Source organism: Pelmatolapia mariae, linkage group LG23 (assembly GCF_036321145.2).
Source record: "Pelmatolapia mariae isolate MD_Pm_ZW linkage group LG23, Pm_UMD_F_2, whole genome shotgun sequence".
Classification (NCBI taxonomy): domain Eukaryota; kingdom Metazoa; phylum Chordata; class Actinopteri; order Cichliformes; family Cichlidae; genus Pelmatolapia; species Pelmatolapia mariae.
In genome coordinates, this window is record NC_086246.1 from 9810022 (window position 1) to 9831508 (window position 21487).

A 21487-nucleotide genomic window follows, 5' to 3' on the forward strand; every position below is an offset into this window, starting at 1 on the left:
ACATCTTGCACATTACTTTAGGCATGATTTGCAATTAGAGCTGGGCGATATAAGATTTTTTCATATCACGATATGTTTTTTTCATTTCAGGCGATAACGATATATATCACGATATAAGCCAAATAACTATATTTGTAAGATTTAAATGTGCCGTTGCTCACAAGTAAAATGTGAAATAATCAGCAGCTTGTTTTGATTTAAATATTTATTTCCCATAATAAGTTCAACAGGGTAGACGTACTTAAGGAACATGAGACTTTTTCAGATAAATAGGCAAATATTGCAAACTACACAAAGTTTCAAAATAGGACAAACAAAACAGACTACTAAATTGTCAATTCCACTTAGAAACAAACTATTAATTCTAAAAATAAATCTTAGTTTGTTTTACAGAAGAAAAGACAAACTTTTGTCAATATCAAATAAACTGAGAACTAAAAGGAAATTCTCACTCTCTCCTTGTTGTATAGCTTAGCTTTTCAAACAGTTTTAAAATAAAGATGCTAACTGAACATTCTTCATATATATATATATATATATATATATATATATATCTATATATATATATATATATATATATATATATATATATATATATAAAATAAATATAAAAATAAATAAACTTTAGTCTGACAAAAGCCGAATGACGAATTAGCGCTTTCAGTCAGAGATTGAGCATGCACCGGTTTATTGTATTTCCAGACTTGCTTTCGGCACAATTTACAGTGCGCGCTACTCTGTTTTTTGTCAGACTTGAAATAGCCGAAATACCTTCACACTACGGAACTTCTATGGCCCTTCCGTTCGACAATCTCTCCGGCATTGGAACCATCATCTGTTTTCTCTTCGGTAACCTTCGGTCACGCTCTCGGTTGATTTTTCTCTAGTCGGCACACTCATTTCCTCCATTACCCGGGCGGCACGGCGGCTGGCTGCTTCCCAAACAAATACACATGTGCGGCTTGGCACTTGTGCTGTACGTAACAAGTCACGTGACGTGACGCTGCGGCTGTGATTGGTTCGGCTCTGCACTACTTAATTTGGATTGGCTGTTCTTTTTTTTTTTTTAAGAGAGCAAGAGAGATGAGGCCTATCGCAATAGTTTAATTTTTCTATCGAGAAAAAGTTATTTCGCAATACATATCGTTATCGTTCTATCGCCCAGCTCTATTTGCAATAAATAAATGCTTCTCCAGTGCCTGTAAGTTTACAGAAACTCTTAAAATTGAAGCTTCAGTTGAGGGAGTGATACCTTTTATTATGATCATTTGTAAGATAAGAATATTGTTTATAAGAACAGAAACTGAACATAGTAAAAACCAAAATAAAATGATGATGCATCAACTGCATATAGAAAAATGAGAGCATGCATAAATGTCAAAATGTATCATCAAGACCGGACGTATAATCCATTCCGGCAAGCCTGAATGTCAACATAATTATCTCTGTTATTGCAGTCACCATATACTACAGAACCTAATAGCTTTTAACATGAATATTAAAGCAGCGTCATGGGACTTTTCGGATAAGAGTCTCAGTGACTTGGGGGTAATTATAGGTGCAGGCAGGGGTACAGCTATTCATCTAAGTGTTCAACACTTCAATAGCTACAAATTTTCATTTTCACTGCTGATTATGGCAGAGGGGGTAGGTTTGATGGGTGGGTGTGCAGGTAAATTGCATGCACTACAAAGGCAAAGATACAATTATGCTGTGATGTATGTGAGTGAGCATGAGAATGAAACAAGAAGGGAGGGCCTTAAGTGACTTTATTTTGGCATTCATCATATTTTTCATTGCTCCTCTATCGGTGCCCTGTCACCCCTCTATTCTAACCATTGTGATTGGGGAGGTAGGACCGGAGAACAGAAGGATGACGTATAGCAGAATGTGGCGTGGTATTAATAATTGAATTGGTTATTAGAAACCCCATCCCTCTGTGTGATGAGGAGGGTCAAACGCTTTTACCCTCTGATATGGGATAACCTTTGAAATCGATCAGAAACCAAAGGACAGTCAAAGGGAATGCGCTCTAATATTCATCAAGCTGCCACTTCATTAAAGCTGGATGCTTAAAGTGATGGTCTTAACTCAGAGTTTAATTACTGTCGACTTTGAAATAACACCTTAGATTCCCATTCTTGTAAAATGATTTCTGTTAGGAAGGAGTATAAATGTTGAGAAAAGCTGACACTTGCTGTACCGAGGACGATTGTGGCCCGATCGCTCACATGATCCCACAACCTGCTGGTAATCCTGAGAAAGTTGGTTGATTTGTCAGAGTGACAGTTCTAGATCAAAGTGTTGTAGACATCTGTTTCTAAATTAATGATCCCATCTTAATTATTTAACCTGCTTACAGTAGCCATGTGCACTTGGTCAAATGAAGTCTTTCTTGCTGGTTAATGGAAAGCGCATTCCGTGTTTGTCTCGGTCTCAAGCACAAATGAACATTAGCCCTCCCCTCTTCTGGTTTTTCTGGTCTGCACAGTGCACACTGAGATATCATTTATAACTGCATAGACTGTTATTTGACTCAAGATTCCACCTCAGATAACCGCAAGAAGTTTAAACTGCTAAGATGCGGTCATTTGAGCCTCATATGGGGATGAGCCACACGTGCACTGAGAAGTTCAAAATGTAATAAACAGCCTGTGAGGTGCAAGTCTGCTTTCCTTTTTAGCTGATCAGTTTCCTGGGTGAAGCCACCATCTGGCTGCAGTACCTGTGAGGCGGCCAAGGCCAACAGAGAGTGTATCTGTTCAGATGCCTTAATTATAACTTCAAATAAACTCTGATGAGTTCAAAGTTGCTTTCAAGACATCTTCTGTCACTTGGTTGTCAAAGTCAGGTGTCCAGAAACCCGCTTACCAATCTAAGCTGTAAAGGAAAGTGATAGGATAGGAAAAGTATATTTTACAGTTATATTCTAGGAATTATGAAGCTTCTTGATGCTTTCACCACTCTCATACAGCAGCTCTTCTGAGGTGTTGTATTCTACCACATGTTACCCAAGTCAATTAAAACCATATTAAGCCCTCTCTGACTTTGCACTTGTGTAAGAGGACAGTGTGCCATGCTGTGGTCCCTCTGCCTCTGGCGTCAGTGTAAGGCCTGCAGCCGAAATTGGCTTTGAGCGCAAACAGGGGTCAGTTTCTGTGTCCTCTATCTGTTACACCATTAATTGGCAAAATGCAAAACTGAGACCTAATCAGTAGTTTCAAGCAGCTCTGGCCTACCCCTAGGAATACATTAACTTATAGTTCCATGCCTCTCAGTCCTGGCAGGAAAGGTGAGAATGACCTCTTACACTGTTCGTAACTCTAGAAATACAGCCTGAGCTCTGGATGCTGTCTGACAGCTGTAAGAGAACACTTGGCTATCCACCGTGAGCTACAGACACCTCCAATGCTTTACGTATCAGATCCCTTGAATTTCAGTTAATCATCCTGATGCTGACTGAGGGCATTTGGGAGCGTGCATGCAATCTGGTGATAAAGTGCTCAATCTGTCCAAGTCTGATTTGTGATGATCATAAATGATAATATGATGAACGTTATATTAGAATTCTAATATCTCACTGTTCTCCAGTCTGCACAGACTTTATTAGTAAAATCATTACAAATAAATACAGACTAAGGGCCCAACAAGACGTTTCAGTCTATTCCTGATTTTTTGAGTAGTCCTATTTACGTTGTTATTCTTATTGCAGTGCTGCCTCTGTTTGTGTGGGTGATACATTTGTTTTTATTTTATGTAGGCAAAAACCTTGAAATTACTACTTGTTTCTTCAAGAATGAAAACAATGATGTAGTATGTTTTATTCCCTTCGCACTGTCCATAACAGTTTGAAGACCCAAATTCATGAGTCCTCAGATGACCAAACACACAGCAAGCACTGTTTAACTGAGGTTGGATAATTCCGGAGGAACAAGGTAATCCAAAAACTAAAACTGGCCTGAGCAATATATGAAAACCACACAGTGGAAAAGCACTGGCACCAAAGGCAGGGGGATGAACACAGCCAGAGAACATATGTAATCAGACAGACTGTCAACTATCAATAGGAATACAGGACTATAAATAAATAGAAAGAATAGAAACTCACAAGGCACAAGTGAAAAAAATGAGGCTGACAGGATGTAAATCCAATGAAAACATTTTTGTTGCGTCTGCAGGTTTTTCTCACAGGTAGTATTATTATTATTTTAAGGATCCAACAGATCATTTTATGCCTGTAATTCTAAATTACAGGCCCTCAATTTTTCTCCCCATTCACAAACTTGAAACTGGCTCACGTCCTTACCTGTGTGACTTTGTCTGTGACATTGTGAGTGCGATCTTTGACTTTTGGGGCGATGATAGTTTTCTCAGAGGATGGAGGGGAGGGGCACTTCTTATCATTGTTTGCCTCTGAGAAGTTGAGCGTGATCAGGGGAATCTTGTTGATGGTGGAGTACTTGTTGAGGTTGGAGTCGGAAGTTGAGCCAAGCAGGCTTGATTTGATTTGGCTGAGTGGTCCTGAAAAAAGAGCACGGCAGAGGGTGGGTGTTATTATTAGAAGATGCCGTATCTTGTTTTATAGCTGGGCTCTTGTTGATCTGTTATGCACTGTCAGTAGTGTTTATTTGGAAGTAGTTGCGACATGGGTAGTGAGCATGGAGTGATTCCTAGTTTTGGAGTGACTTCAACCACAACACAATACCGAGAATACAAAAGATGCTGAAATATAAACTGTACAGCCTTTCAGAGCCTCTCATTAAAACATAATGAACAACACTGTTGGTGAATAAACAGAATGATTTAATGTGCAATCAGAGAGTGCAAGTTCCCATAGTTTGCCAAATATAGTGCAGTGAACTCACTGTATAGATAAAATTATGTAGTATGATCAGTGAACACTTTGTAAGTAGAACACAATCATATTAAAAACGGATCTGTGCGATAGCGCTACACAAACTGACATGTGGCCCAATGAGAGTGAGAAAAGTGAAAACAAGAAGTTTGCTAATTCAGCTGCGTGAACCAGCAGAGGAAGGATACACTGCCCACCCCACAAAGCACAGTGATTGAGAGTCAAGGACAGAGAAACAGACAGTTGAGGATGAAAGATTGCATGCGCAGCTTCAATACATGCCACAGTCAGGATACATCAAAGCCGTCATAAAAAAACAACTGAAAAGAAAAAAGCTGAAGCCATACCCCCAGCCATCCAGGAGCGAGATACTAGCCAACCAGGAGAGAGAAGAAATAGGAGGTAAAGGAGAAAGTGGGATTATGGAAGGGTGTTTGGGACGTTGGGTCAGTAGTCTCGGGTACAAGCATATCAATAATGTGGCATTACTAGTAAATAGAGCTTGACAGGGGCTCTATCAGTAAACCTTTAGAGGATTAAAAAGGGCAGACTATGATACTAATGTTGCTATTAATGTGTATTCCATTTGATTACAAAGAGCATATGACTTTTAAAGAACCTGGTTGAATATGTACTGTACTATGCATTCAACATAGCACTGCAACAGTTCAATTAAGCATGTAAACAGTCAGGTTTCTTTCCATTCACAAAGACAAGATCCAGAGCTTGCACACAAGAAAGCAAAGGTTAAAGACAGTAGGAGGCATCATTTCTTAAGCATTAATTTATCCTGTTCAATGAACAACAAGCAGGAGAGAAGTTTAACGTGCTGCTTCCATGCAAGCATGTGCAGAGGTTACTGTGTTTTCTTTTTAGTGAGCACTTACAGAGGCTGGTTAGGTTTAGGCAGGTCGTGTAGTCATTTAGTGTCTTTCGAGGCCAAAGAACTTACAAACACAGTCATCTGCTGAGGCATTTGCATACAACATGAACCTTTTGTGGGAAAACTCATGCAACAAGCAGGCTTTGACATGTACACGTGTATCATTAGACATGCCGCTATTCACGATCTGAAAATGCAGCAGGTTGCTGTTAGTTACCTTTGATATTGCGACCATTATCTGTGAAGGTGGCAACAGAGTGGGGGAGAAGGCAGAAAAAGGGGAGTGGAGGTGAGAGAAGAATTTGTGGGTGTCTATGATGATAAATGGGGGTTGCCGTTAACGACCCGCTACTGTCCCTGTGAACAATGCATTACAGGGAAGTAGATGTATTAGATGTATCTAAATAGGAATTATAGGCAATTGGAGGAGACTGATTGATCTGCAGGAAACAGGACCAGTATGGGTCACTTCTACCCTCGACCAAATGAGGACCAAAAGGTGGAAGATCAATACCACAGATTATAGATGTGACCATCTACTGAGGATTCACTAGAACTCCACATAGCTGATATTTTAGGACCACAGTAATTAATTAGATCTGTAAATAAAATATCAATTACATTTGTTTCTTTCTTATATCACATCAGTTCAACAAATCAATAAACAAGACATCATCAACCAGTGCTGTGCACTTTGCAGTTTAATGTAAACTAATGTAAACTTTGTTTACCAGTTTAAAGCATTTAAAATAAATACAAAGTGATCATTAAGTAATACCATATATACAGTTCAGCAACTGTTGATGCATGTCTGAAAATGTATAAAAGGATACTCTTACCTTCACTGGCATGCCGGTCCCTGAACACCATCTTGGAGTTGGACCCAAAGCCTTCCATGTCATGTACAGAAGAGGCCCTGCGAATACTGCACATACTCTCTCTGGAGGCAGTTGGAGTAAGGCCTGGGATTGATGGAGCTGCAATAAGCGTGTCCTCTTGGCTCTGGTTTTGTGTCTGGGCAACGGCCTGGTCCGGGTACATCCGGTCCCAGGGGCCTTTAGGCGACGAGTGGTCCAAAGGCCCAGACACAGGGGTTGAGCAGTGGCTGGGGCCGATGAGGGCACGGGTGTCGTTGGCGTAAGAGGGACTGCAGCTCTCTCGAGTGGTGGGAAGTTGGTAGTCGCGTGTTGCTACTGAGCCGTCACTGTACCGAGGAGAGTCTACCATGACGGCATCAGGGTCTTCCTGGGGCAGGGACTGCTTGCTGATTCCCAGGAGAGGTAAGGCTGGGAGACGGAAACGAAAGAATCTCCCTTTCCCTGACAGAAAACGAGAGAAAAATCAATAAGAACAAGTGGTCGCACTGCCTCTGTTTCTCCTATATTGTTCCACATTTATGCCCCCATGATAATAATTTTTTATAATAAGAATTTAGAATAAGAATAAGAATAACAACACTGACACAGTGTCTCAATTCTGATTAGCACATGTTTTTATACAGCGCCAAATCACAACAACAGTTGCCTCAAGATTCTTTATATTGAAGTTAAAGACCCTAAAGAGGGTAAGACTTTTATTCTGAAACACAAAACTGGTATACCCCAGTCCCCTTCGAAGCCTTCCCCAAACCGCAGCTCAATTAATGTCCAAGCCATTCACCTTTATCTACTAAAACGCTGTCAAACCTCAAATGAGGACGTGGGCCCAGTGAGTGAAATAAGATTTAAATTTCCAGCATATCAAATTTCACTTGCTGAGTAATCCTCACCTTTAAAAATAATCTCTCATCTGCTTCCCCGCTCCTCTCTTTCATACATCTGCACTCATCTTTCAGTGTTGTATATTTACAACAACTGTACATTTAGCTTGCAGACACTATTTGTGAGACGCTGCACAGAAACAATTTGTTTCTGCTAGCCAAATGTGTACATATTTATTAAATCTGTTGAAAAAAATCCATTTGAAATTACTTGACACCTAAAACCTTACTCAATTTAATCGTGATGCTGAGTGCCATGACAAAAACTTTACACCATGAACGCATCATAGAAAAAAAAGAGATGTGTTCAAGGTGTAAGCACAGTGTGGGATTTCATTTTCTTATTACTGAGCAAGAGGTAAACCCAGTCTAGCTATGGACAGAATGGGGACTGCCCATTCAATCATGTCTATTATCCACCTGATCAAAGGTAAAGTAAAAAAAACGTTTTAAAAAAGTAAAGTAAAGTAATTTGAGTTTTTCTTCAGGGAGTGACAAAAATAGCCCATAAAATATGAGTATTATTGCAAATTTTATCTCTAACCTTTAGCTTCTATTAATGGATTGGAACAAAATATTCTTGCATAGATTTGTTTCTGTCAAGCAGGGAACGCCTGAGGACAATTGATATCACATTTAATGTAACTGATTCACTCAATTAGTGTGAAGACTATTTGACTGTAGTCACACCCAAATAGCATAAAAACAGAGAATACAGTGGATTTTAATGAACCCCTGAGAGACACAACCCCCTGTGACCTTGCAGTGTGTTTTCACGGTGTGTCGATAAGAAAACGTGCTTACATTCTTCAGCATCCCTGGTGATACCTCGCATTTGTTTGCCAGCATCACTGAAAAGCCTACCAACACAGCTTTCTTAAAAAGACCCTGGCAGATCAACACAAGTGCCTGCTCTGCCTCAGGCACAAGTTCAGGCTTCAGTTTTCTTCAATTATTCATAAGGGAGGACATTTGTGGAAATACTATAGTGTGATGTATAGAAGAATCAGTCTTATAGGAGATTACAGAGAGTGCTTTAATGAGTGACTGATAGCTTCTGGGGAGATGGTAAAAAGTCATATTTCTGACCATATTGAAACATACGACAGTTCTGAGGGATGATAGTATAACAATATAAGTTTACTGTAACGCTCCCCACCCCAAAGACACACACCATTCACACACACATTTACTTTTGTTGTACACTATATGCAAACACCATAAGACAGATGCTCAGACTTACAGGTTTTCACATACTGTATGCACTGCAAAGTCACCTGAACATATGCCATCCATATCACAATACTCTCTCAGCCTTTAGTCTTACTGCCATGGCGACACCGTGAAAATCAGTAAACACATCACATTATCATGTCTCCTTTGTATATTTTCTGCAGCCAGCTACATTGTATACAACATACCGACATATGCAAATAGCGGAAAAGGTAAGGATGTGTTCAGAAAAGTAGAATTAATGTTTGAGTGTTAGCAGGGAGCAGCCCGTCGCTTTGTCTACCTCACTGCTTCTTCTACTGGGGTGAGACTGACAGGGAGGAGAGAGAAAAACTAATTTTAGACACAATGCCAATGTCTGTTTGGGTCAGTGTGGTGTGTTTAAATTAAGTCTGGAGCCAGATGCTGATGCCAGAAGTGATCATCGGCATTTCATTTGAGATTCAGAGCTGGATTGGAAACTCAAATCTGGGATACCGTTCACATTCATCAGGATGAAAACAGGTTAAATCGGCATTCTCGTCTTTGAAAAGTGATTGTGAACAAAAGTCTGTTTCGTGAGAGCTCAGTTCGCTTTTTCTAATCACACCACTGTAATATTACAATACTAACATGTTAGACAATTAATTGTGAAGCATTTCACAATTTTAAGGGCCAACATTCACTGCTAAAAGTGACACCTTACGAAAATAATGAACAACATTACTTGCCTCCAATTATTGTGCATGGAGGATAAGTGGACAATGTATGCCACAGCTCCTTAAATTAGTTCATAATTCAGTCACACAGTCAGCGTGTGGTGAGAAAATTGCATGTACATTTAATTGTGGCACTGAAAGAGCCAAACGTTTCATGGATATGTTGCCCTTTTGTGACTGCTGTTACTGCATGTACTGTATGCGTCTCTTCCCTCTTTACCCCTCCCGTTCCCTCCCTGCAAAATCTCACTGGCAGCTTTACACAACCAGTACAGTGGCCCTTGTTGCTATGATACCAGATAGTAATATTTGCACTGAATATTAATTGGGTCCTCAGATCCCCATGTTGGGGAGTGAAACATCTTGCTGTAATGTGAGCATCATTCAGAGATTATGTTAGAAACAGAAAGAGAACAACAACCCTCCATGCTGTGGTAAACGCGGGACAAAAACAATGGTGTGTCTTTTTGTCTCTGTCTTTTGTTCTTGAGCTTTTGCTGACATTACATAAAAAAGAGAGTTGTACAGCAGTTAATGTGTTTGCTAAGTGATTTGAAAGCAGATTTCTTTCACCTTAAGAGTTGTTTTCCTAGACTTCCAGCACAGCCCTACTATTACTCACATGCTCTAGAGGATAACATTTATATTTCTGCTGGGTCCCAACTTTGCTCTCTGCTTATTTATTACAGAGGAAATTAGGGTATGATTGCAATGAGCCTGAGTTAATAGTCAAGAGCTTTATTTTATTTATTTATTTTTTAAGTCAGGCAGTTGCCATTGGTGTGTGAAAATATACCTGAGAATGATAATCAGTAAAGGTCCCTGGCTGAATTTGAAATAGAAACACTGTAGAATGCATTCAATGTAGTTTAAGTCAGTGTTCAGTACAAAACCTCACAGAAAGAAAGTTCCCCTTGGGTGGGCTTCCGCTGGGTACTCAGGGTTCCTCCCACAGTCCAAAGACATATGTTATATTCACTGGTCACTCTAAATTGGCTACAGATATAAAGTACACGAATTACTTAAACTGCGTGGACAAGGGTAGAAAAACGAGTAAAGAGGGAAACACTGAAAGCAAAGAAAGAAAGACTAAGACTGAGTGTTAGTAGCCCTGAAGGCTAATCCTGAATAAACTGAAAAGCCATTTCCCCAACAGGAATTTGATGAATCTTTCCTCCTGAGGAAAAAGATAGCTCATAAAAAATTTCCCCCAGCTGCTCTTCACTTCCTAGGCTCATCACCACATTCCCCAATGCACAGAAGCCAGTGTGGTTGGTTACAGAAAACTATAGTGCGACTAAATGCTAAAGACAACACGTAGCGCCATCAAATCTGCAATTCCTTGCTCGTTTTTTCCTGAAACCTATTCTGAACCTCCTGTTGTTCTACAGTTATAAACACATCATGTGGTTAGATTAGATGCTGAGCTGTAGTGGAGAGCTCAAAATAAATAGTGTCTAATGTGAAAATCTGGTGTCTAATGTAGAGATAGTAAGGAGACAAGCAGAAACCATCGTAACCTTTCAGCAGCATAATTTTTCTAACTTGAGATGCCTAGCATAGACAGAATATTTAGAAGAAGAACTGATATAGGCCTGGGCAAAGTAAGATAAGAGGTGAGACAATTTTAGAGCTACTTAATTGTTCTAATATATCACAAGCAGACAATCTCACATTATAGGAATGAAGGTACCAACAGTCTTAAAAGACAACAAAACTGTGTGAGGCCTTGCTTCCCCTTATAACTTACAAAGTGTTACGCAGGTTCTGTGAAGTTGAATATAATAGTTTTGGTTGTCAGGGTTACAACAAATGACTTTTTGTACACTGCAGTGAAGAGCACCAGGCACACCTAATCCACACACTACCTTCTCCAAATCGCCCTGCATGTCTTCACCACCTGCACTCATGTGAAAATGAAACACCTTTAATCTTGATTTTGGAATTAAATACAGTATCTGTTTGTTATTTTTAAAGCTTTTATCTATGTGACTTCATCAGTTCTGCATGTGTTTATACAAATCCTCAACAAATAGTGAGGAGCCTGCAGCAAAGCGCATGTCCAGGTTTGACTGCGTTGTCAAATTGTTTTGTTTATTTCATTAGCAGCCGATGCAACCATCAGCTTCTTAGACCTAGTTTTATTTGTAACACAGCACAATATATTCATCAGTGGTAATGGGGGATTGCCATTTGCCATCGTGGTAGTTTGGTTAAAAGTTCTTTCTTGTTGTCTGAGAGAATTTAAATGAAAGCTGACTCTACAGTGATCAATCTTAACTGGTCCAAACATCACTACAGTCATCACTATGCTTACTACCTACTGGTTTTTGAAAGCAGTTAGCATAGTAAACAGCAAGCATCTTTTCTTCTACAGTCATTGCTCTTCTCCAATTCTGACCACTGCAATTTACAGAAGGCCTTACATGTATTTGAATAAAATATTAGTGTTATACCCACAGATAATATTCCTTTGAAATTCTGGGCATTTACAGTCACCCATAAGACAAAAATTACAAATTATTAACCATTCTCTAATTTTGATCTCTGCTCTTTCGAACCTACTGACTATTTTATAAAATAGGCCTCTGGTTCAAAAGTACAAGAAGCTCCAATGGTGATGTAAAGAACACAAACCTTTAGGCACACACATACTTATTTGACCTGGATAAGTTTTTAGATTTGTCACACACAGCAGACTTAATTTGAACTGCATCTGTCAAATTTGTAGTGATCACATATTTTATTTTCAATGTTCTGGTTTTAATAGTGTCAGATCTCAATATACTGACAACATTTTCAACTATTCTGCTTCTTATCTTCCAAGTGATGCTCAGTCCTGGAGGAATTCCCTACTATTGCAACAATACTTATGAATTCATAAGAAACACAATACACAGCATAGTGAAACGAACCATTTTGCGCACATTTCTGTGTGCATTTTGTGGATCTGTTAGTGGCTCTTCTCAGCTACATCAAAGCAATCCAAGACGGTTGCAGAATGTATGACTCATCACTGGTTGACAGAGGGCAACTGATAAGCAGTGCCTAATGCATTCCTCAGATAGAGTCTAGATAACGCAATGCATGCATCATCTCCTCAGTAACAAGCAGTGTAAGGCTATTAATTAGAATAGTAACACTGTATGTCTCACAGTCTTAAATTACATATTTAGCATTTTTTTTCATGCAAAATTCTGCAAAATCATTCATAATTTGTGAACATGACACAGGTTTCTAGAGTTTCTAGAGTTAAATGAATAAATAAACGAAGCACAAAGAAACCTATCCAGCATCGGGCCTTGACCCTATAAGCAAATCTGAACTATATCTGTGGAGGCACTCACTTAGATATTCAGATAGGAAACTTAGAAAAGTGAAATAGGAGGGCCTTATCAGTCACATGCACAACAGCCAAACATGACCCCCTGCCCACACACACACACACACACACACACACACACACACACACACACACACACACACACACACACACAAAAGCTTGACTATAGCCTAAGCATGCACACTGTAATAGTATCATACATAAACATGTATATAAACTGTATGTAAAGAACATGCATTCACACGCCACATGAAGCAAGGCAGTCTGTTAGAGTCCTCGTTCAATTACACTAATCTGAGGTGACCTTTGGTCTTCATGATGCTGCTGTATATGTCACAGACAGAAAATGGGGAAAGTGAAAAACTTTAAAAAAAGACAAGGCATCAAGAACACGTTCAAGAGCACAGCTGGGGAATGACATTAACCACTATTACACCGACAGCTCTGGGAAACTGAGGGACCCACAGCACTGCTCCAGTAGTTCATCAGGCCATCCTGAGCTATAATTGGTCCAGACCTTTGAAATGATAGCAGGCTAACACATCAGTGTCTGCTAAACGCTTGTGTCAACATGCCAAAGGAGCCGTCTAGCTGGGAATTTCAGCAGCTGCCCTCGTGATTACTGCTGCTAGTACAGTTGCAAGATTAAAAAAAAAAGAAAGAAAGAAGTGAAAATGTAGCAGTCAATATGGAAATAGAAGTACCCCAGAGGTGTTTTTGCAGTAGTCAAGAGTACATGCAGAGATTAGCTTAACATGTCTGGAAAAACAGAAATAAGTGCACCTGAAAAGGGAATGACAAAGAAATACATAATGAAGAATATAGACTGTACAGAGAAATAAATAGACAACCAGGGAATCAATTGTAAAAATGCTGAAGTAGCCAAATAAAAGTATAACTAAGATGATTACAGTGTTTTGGTTCTGCGTCTGTGTCTGAGCTTTTTAACTTTCTAGTTATTTAAATATTCTGTTTGGTCCCTGATTGGTCTAATGTGTTCGTGCTCATTGTAAACAGTTTGTGTTTTCCGTCTTCTTTTTTTCTTTGTAAACTACATCCACAAATACTCAATAAAAATATTTTGAATATTGTGTTCGTGCAGTGTTCTTGAGTCTGTTCTCCATGCCCTGCTGTTCATCCTTCCCACTGTTCCCCAGCTCTGTTGTTTCCAAGCGTTAGTGTGTTTTCAAGTTTAGGTTTCAAGTAGTTGCCGTTTTCTTTGTATGTTACTTTTCATTTTTATTCAAATGTGTCATTAGCTTTCAACAAGTTGCTCACTTTTTGTTTATTTCAGTCTGACTGTCTTTGCATCTGGTATTTGGGTCCTCACACTCCAGTCTGCATGACATACAATTTAAACTGGTAGCTGATAACATCAAGAAACAGGCAAAATTTCTTCTGACACAACGCATTTGTGCTAAATTGAGTCATCTTAAAAGTAGAGAGAGTATCTGTCTCCCAAATAGGAGCTGATTCCTTAGTAGTGGGGCCTGATAGTTGAAGAGTATGCCTCCTATTCTACTTTTACAAGCTCTAAGCACTACAAGTACAAGTACTACAAGCCAGCAGTCTGACAGAGAAGCGCTCTGTTAGGATAATAAGACACTATGACATCTTTAAAACATGCTTAAATTCTAAATTTAACAGGGAGTCAACGGAAAGAAGCTAATATGGGAGAAATATAGTCTCTCTTTTTAGTCCCAGTTAGTACGCTCACTGCAGTATTCTGGATCAACTGAAGGCTTTTGAGAGAGCTTTTAGAGGGACCTGATATTAGCTTTTTAGCATCAATCTGAAACAGGATGTTTCTAATTTCAGCAATACTGTGGAAATGAATAAAGACAGTCCTACATATTTGTTTAATGTGCATGCTGAAGGACATAAAATATACCACAAGATCCTTCACAGTGTTACTGCAGGCCAACGTAATGCACTTTAAAGTAATTATCTGGTTAAAACGGAGGTTGTCTGATTTGGTGACTATCTGAATTTAGAAGTAGGAACTCAGAGCTCATCCAGGCTTTTGTCTGTGACATGCCTGGAGTGTAGTTGACTTGTATCATTTGGCTTCTTGGATAAGTACAGCTGGGTGTCTGCAGAGCAATTAAATTGAATGCAGTTTTTTCTAATAATTTTACCTAAGCGAATCATTTATAATGTAAAAAGTATTGGTCCCAGCATTTAACCTTGAGGAACTCCGTGACTAACTTGTGTGTGAAGAAGAGTCCCATCTAAAAATTAGTAGATTTACATCTACAAATTTGCATATATAGATATGATATAAACCACTGCAATGCAGTTCTTTTGTTACCATTAGTGTATTTTAATCACTGTAGTAAAATACTGTGGTCAGCCATGTTAAATGAGGTCTAATAGGACAAGCACAAAAACCAGTCCAATTTCAAGATCATTTGACTTTCAATGGTGCTATTTCTGTGCTATACACTCTAAATCCTGACTGAATCTCCTCAGACTAACCATTCCTTTGCAGATGATCAGCCAACTGTTTGAATACTACTATTTCAATAACTTTTAAAAATAACAGCAAGTTTAGAAATCCGTCTATAATTAAGGATCGATTAAGGACTTTTTAAAATAATGGTTTAATTACCACCACCTTAAAAGTTTGTGGTACATAGCCTGATAATAAAGATAAATGAATTAAATTTAAATTGGATGGATGGATAAAATTGAAGCATTAATGGTCAAACGTCTTTGAGCAGTCTTGTAGGAATGGGATCTTTTTTTCACCGGAGCATACCATTAAGTCACCTTAACTTCTGGAATATTGATCTGGTCAATAAAGTAGCAGTTTTAGCTAATGAGTTTATGCTGCTGTTCCGCTAGTGAAAGTAATTTATTGATTAATTAATTAATAGAGGTGCTATATAAATAAAAATGAATTCTAGCCCACTGACATTTATATGACTGTTTCACCAGTGGCTAGGGTCAGTGTTGTTACTGGCAGCATGCGTAAATCCTCCAGGATGGCACATTGATACATAACATGATCCCTATCCATAACATTGCTTTATCTCCCAGCACAGTCTCAAGAGGATGGAGGAAATTCTGGGAGGCCGGCAATTACTCTACGAGAACTGCACAGGACTGTAGAAGGTCCTAAACTAGCAGAAGGATCGAGCAGAAGGTATCTTCTCCTTTGTGCAAGAAGAAACAAGATGAGCATTGCCCTAAGAAATGAGGCCACTGGTGTAAATGTCTGACCAAACAATCAGAAACAGACTTCATGAGGTGGCCAGAGGGCCCAGCATCTTCTAGTGAGCCGAGCACTGTGAGCCTCGTTGGCATTGGCAACAGAACACCAGAATTGGCAGGTTCACCACTTGTGCCCTGTCCTTTTCCAGATGAGGTTCACCCGGAGCACATGTGACAGATGTGAAAGAGTCTGCAGAAGCCACTGAGAATGTTTAGCTGCTTATAACATCGTTCAGCATGACAGGTTTGGTCGTGCATCAGTCAAGATCTGGGGAGCCATAACCATGGTGGCATGCACAGACTTCTACAGGCTAGGCAATGAATTCTGACTACCATTAGGTAAATCCCTGCTCCAGAGCTAGGTTGCACCTCAGATTGTCCAGGAACAGCATTGCCCTGGACCAGATCTGGAAGGAGATCCCTTAGTACACCATGTATTGTCTCACAAGGAGCATGCAATTGACAGGCATGCAGGCGACTGACGTGGGTGCTATACAAACTCGTCACGGGGCCTCGGTGTGGTAGATTTATGGTGGACCCAACTGCAGGACAAATAATACAAAAAACACAAAACAAAAGAATCTAGAAAACTCAGATAACAAAAAAACACGGAACACAAGAGGTAGACAGCATGAGGGAAGTATGATGACAACGTGACAAAGAACTGTAGACTTAAATACACACATCAGAAAATGAGGCAAAGTGGAGACACCTGGTGAACACAACTGAACAGAAACTAACTAATGAGACAGCAGGAAGCAAAACTGAACAAAACAGAGACAAGATGAGGAACTATTAAAAAAAAAAGAAAAAAAGAGGAAACAACACGTATGAACTTGACAAAAAGTTAAACAGACAGCGATATAACTGACTTAGGAGAAAAAACTAACATGACGCAACTAAATGACGAGTCTAGACAACAACACATGACTGTTTTTATTTACCCTGATTTTGTGTATAATTGTGACTAGATAAAGACCAGGCCACAAATATGAAATTATTGCAGGCAACAACAAAAAAGCAGGAAATTATACTAAAGTGAAATATCAATTATAGCAGACAGCAGCATGTGCAACTTTAAGATTATAGTAGGTATCTAGTATATTTACATATTTCTAATATATGTCCACCTTTATAAGTGTATTATTTCTAACACTATATTTACTTAATGGTACAAACACAACCAGATTTGGGGAATGAATAAAAGCTCCAACCAAATGTCACAGACGGTCGTCTAGCACCGACACACTCCTGCCTGGGGCCTTGCATGTTTTTACTCACATTGGTCAGCTTTAGAAGGTGAGGTATGGTTTAGTCTCTCCAGCGAGTCACTGCTGCCTTCATCCAGGATGTAATCAAAGTTCAGGATGAACATCATGACCACACCCTCCTCGTTCTTCACAGGGATGATATGGGTGGCACAGAGGAAGTTTGAACCTAAGCAAAAGGAAATCACAGTTAGAAAGAGTTTTCTATTTGATTGACTTAGCATGTGAGCCAGTGGCAGATACAGAATCTCGAAATTATGAGGCCCAATCAATCTTTGTAATTTTTCAGTCTGAAGCAAAATGGAAAACCTGATTTAAACCATAACATAGCAGGTTTCTAGACATTTTGACCCTGGAGTTTTCCATTAACACCCTTTGACATTCAGGCATTGTATTCCAGATAAAGCTGCTCATGCAGGCAGGTCTGGCAGAAAAATGAGGGTGAAAAGGTCAACAAGGCCTCTGAGAGGAAACCCACTGGAGCTCAATGATTTTATACATACAGACATGTTGAACTGTGAAGTGTCCTTCACAGTTCAGTACAGTTAAAACATTGCAAACAGCTTACCTCAAACCTAACATTAGCAGATTATTTAAATAATGTATCCCCTTGGTGTTAAAACATCAGAATGTCACATGAATAATTTCTTCTTCATGTAACAACCATAAATATTTTCACAGCAGTTCTCATGGAAGGAAAAAAAATGAGGCCCAATTACTAGAGTTGGCAATGGCTTCACAGTGGGAGGTAATTTAATACAACCCTGCTAGCTGCTAATGCCTCACATCTAAATGTTCCTAATTGATCAAATAGGAAAGAGGTGAACAAAAATAAAGCAGATATAGGAGACAAAATTGTAGACCACTCCTACCAGCTGACTTGTCCTAGCTTTAGAAAAAACCCTCAAATAAACAGAAAATATGATTGTTACATTTTTATTTTTAGGTTTGATTCTGTCTTTAATGCTACATCTAGGCTTAAATAGTAATTGCAGTGTTGCCAACATTAGTAAAGCTGTAGTACAGGAGTAATGAACAAAAATGAGATGCATGTTTATGTTTTAACTAATAAACATAGACATTGTTGGAAGATGCTCTCTCACACACTAGACTTGAAATCCTGGTATCACTATTAGGCTATTTATAGCTCACCCAGCAGGCACCCAGCCCAGAGCGTTTCTTTTCTGGGGGAGCATAGATGCACTGCTGCTCAAACACCCTAAACTGCGATTCTTACTCTGCCTGCAAAAGAATTGTGGATTACCACTCACTTTCTTATATCAGGTTCTCAAATGCTACTGTGCAGCTTTGTAAACCAAAGTAGCTCACAAGGCCTGGCTTTGATTTATGTTTTAGGAAGTCCAGATTCTGCAGGGCTAAGCAATATCCAGGGCCTAACAGTATATCACTGTCACCATGGGTGGGTCGAACTATTCATTTAAATCTGGGGCGGGGGGCACTACCGTGCTTCCTGTGACTACAGTGTCAACACTGTAGCACTGTAGCTTACAGATAATACAGAACATAAAGTCACAGCAGATGGTTGCCTCTTCTTCACCCTAGGTCTGCCTACTCACTCACAGGGAATGACCAGATTGCTAGTGTTCCCTCTCCAGTTCCATACCTTTAACTTAAAATGACTCTTGGTGTAAACTGGCACTATATACACACATATACACACTATGAACCCAGCATCTACTACAGAGTGAGTATTAAGATTCCAAACAGCATTCTGATATAGCAACTATTACTTGAGGTAAAAAAAGAAGCTTGTTTTGAACCACAACTCAAGCACTTTGGCGACAGTGGGAAGGAAAAACTCCCTTTGAACAGGAAGAAACCTCCAGCAGAACCAGGTTCAGGTTCTGCTGCGACCGGTTGGGGTGACAGAAAGAAGACAGGATAATCCACATAGTTTAGTTTGCATTCAACATACTTTTTAAAAGCAATTTGAATCAGACTTGACTGTCAATTTTATTCACAGGCTCCCCATACACTTATGAAATAACTACCCAGAAGATGGTAAATGGCCTGTATTTGTATAGCGCTTTACTTAGTCCCTAAGGACCCCAAAGCGCTTTACACTACATTCAGTCATCCACAAATTTACACACTGGTGATGGCAAGCTACATTGTAGCCACAGGTGCCCTGACAGAGGCGAGGCTGTCGGACAGTGGCGCCACCGGGCCCTCTGACCACTACCAGTAGGCAACGGGTGAAGTGTCTTGCCCAAGGACACAACGACCGAGACTGTCGGAGCCGGGGCTTGAACCGGCAACCTTCTGATTATAAGACAAACTGCCAACTCATGATTGCCCCAGGAGAGTTACCAATATGGCTGCCAAGTGGTAAGTCATGCTTCTAGAAGGACTTTGACATTAGCTAGAGGGATTAAATCCTGACCTACACAAATATACACACATTATTAGTGGAATATTCTGGATATGAAAAGAGTGCATCCAGATATTATTGTGTACTTGCCTCATACTGACAGATTCAGTTATTTACCCCAACTTACAAATATGAACTTCAATCAATGACTTTGATTTTAGCTTTCATCTCAGCTCAGATATGTTTGTCATTATAAAAATACAAATGCATCTGTTGTTTTTATCTCTTTAAGCACAAGGAGTAGCACTGACAGTGATAAGCATCCTATAATTTGACTCACTTTGTTTGCAAATTAAAATCTTCTCTGTCTGTCTCCATGGAAACAACTGAGCGCTCCAAAGAAAGTTAAACTCGCTGCACCATTCTGTCGTCAGTACAAAGTGACTTCAAGATGTTTTTCAAATGATCATCTTTATTCATCTGTCAATATACAAGGTGTTGAAAGAAATTTTCCTTTTATGGCAACAAACAAATGGAATAACTCACTTAGATGGGCATTTAACAGCGTTTCCACTGAAAACACAAACACCACCCAGCCACCTATCATTACATTTTTTCAGTTGTAGTGTTGAAGAAGTGTCTGAAGTTGTACAAATGCACATTTGCATAGACTAACCAAACATGCAAAACAAATCACATGCATGCACACAGATGCCCTCACATGTGCACAACCATACAGTGCTGTACAGAAGTCTCAAAGCATTCTATCCATCAACGAACAAAATCCAATAAAACTCGCTAAATATTATGTGATGTAGGTATAACCATCACTCAAGACCATGAGCAAAACATCTTATTAATTTCAAAGTCAGTCTATGGCATAGCAACAAAATCCCAGCACGTGGTAAGTCAAAGAATTATCTTCAAACACAAGGCGAACAAAGAGCCCCACACTAAACACACCATGCAGTCACTCTGAGATTATATCAAGAGACAAAAGACAGTGAGCCAGTCTAAAATCCACAGACCTGTGGCACATTTTCCAAGATTGAAAAACTGCACATGTACCCAAGAGAACTGGAGATGCTCACATCAAATATAGATAGTTATGATTTTATTTTTATGTGATTACTTGACTATACTATATTATTTTTTAACATACAGTACTTTCCAGTACTTGTAGTACATTCGTTCACAGTACAGTACAGAGCAGTCTATAAAAGCAGTGCTTGCAGGGACAAAACCCCAGCCTTGAAATGCAATCTATGTGTGTACGTGTATGAGGGACTCTAAAAATAAGCTGCTTGGAATCCATAGGCATTTATAATTCATAAGTGTCAGGTATTATATTCTAGAAAACATAATGGTGACTTGGTGACAATGACTTTTTTAGGCAACATAAGAATGAGAATGGGTTTAAAGCTGTGTGTATGAAGAAGAATAGAAGAAGAAGAAAATGATGGGAATTTTATAAAAACGTAAAGTTTGTTACAAAAAATCAATATTTTGTTTATTGTAATAATTTTTCATGTGATCTCATGTCATATACTTAGCAATGGCTCAATTCAAATACAGTTGAATATGAAAAAAGACAATGGGGTAGAGAAGTGCTTATAGTTTCTAAGCCATACGGGGGCACAAGGACACTGTGATCTTTTTGTCATTAGTTCAGTGGAGGCATGTGTTACTCGGAGCGGGGTGTCCAGTTTTAATATGGGTTTAGTATTAGTTTTAAACCTGCATAAAAATAATAATTCTACATGGACTTCTTTCCCCTCTATCTCTTCTGGTCATTACTCCCTTACTCCTTCATGTCTCTTAAATCCAGACTCCTTTTTTTTCTGTTGGTTTATTCCCCTTAGTCTTTATTTGCCTGCTCTCGTTCTCTGCCCATGTCTCT

The 21487-nt window shown here is 39.3% G+C and overlaps 1 protein-coding gene across 5 annotated transcripts in view; it reads right to left on the reverse strand.

The window, feature by feature from the left end:
* The window catches only part of kcnh7 (potassium channel, voltage gated eag related subfamily H, member 7), a 74128-nt gene that overhangs the window by 29001 nt on the left and 23640 nt on the right, over window positions 1-21487 (reverse strand). For 4 of the 5 annotated variants that reach the window (XM_063467741.1, XM_063467740.1, XM_063467743.1 and 1 more), the window contains exons 3-6: window positions 17269-17424; window positions 6578-7057; window positions 5956-5976; window positions 4307-4521 (exon numbers count right to left, since the gene is read on the reverse strand). In XM_063467741.1, coding sequence (XP_063323811.1) covers window positions 4307-4521; window positions 5956-5976; window positions 6578-7057; window positions 17269-17424 — 872 coding nt within the window. The remainder of the gene's footprint in view (window positions 1-4306; window positions 4522-5955; window positions 5977-6577; window positions 7058-17268; window positions 17425-21487) is intronic. The other variant, XM_063467742.1, reaches the window with a different exon arrangement.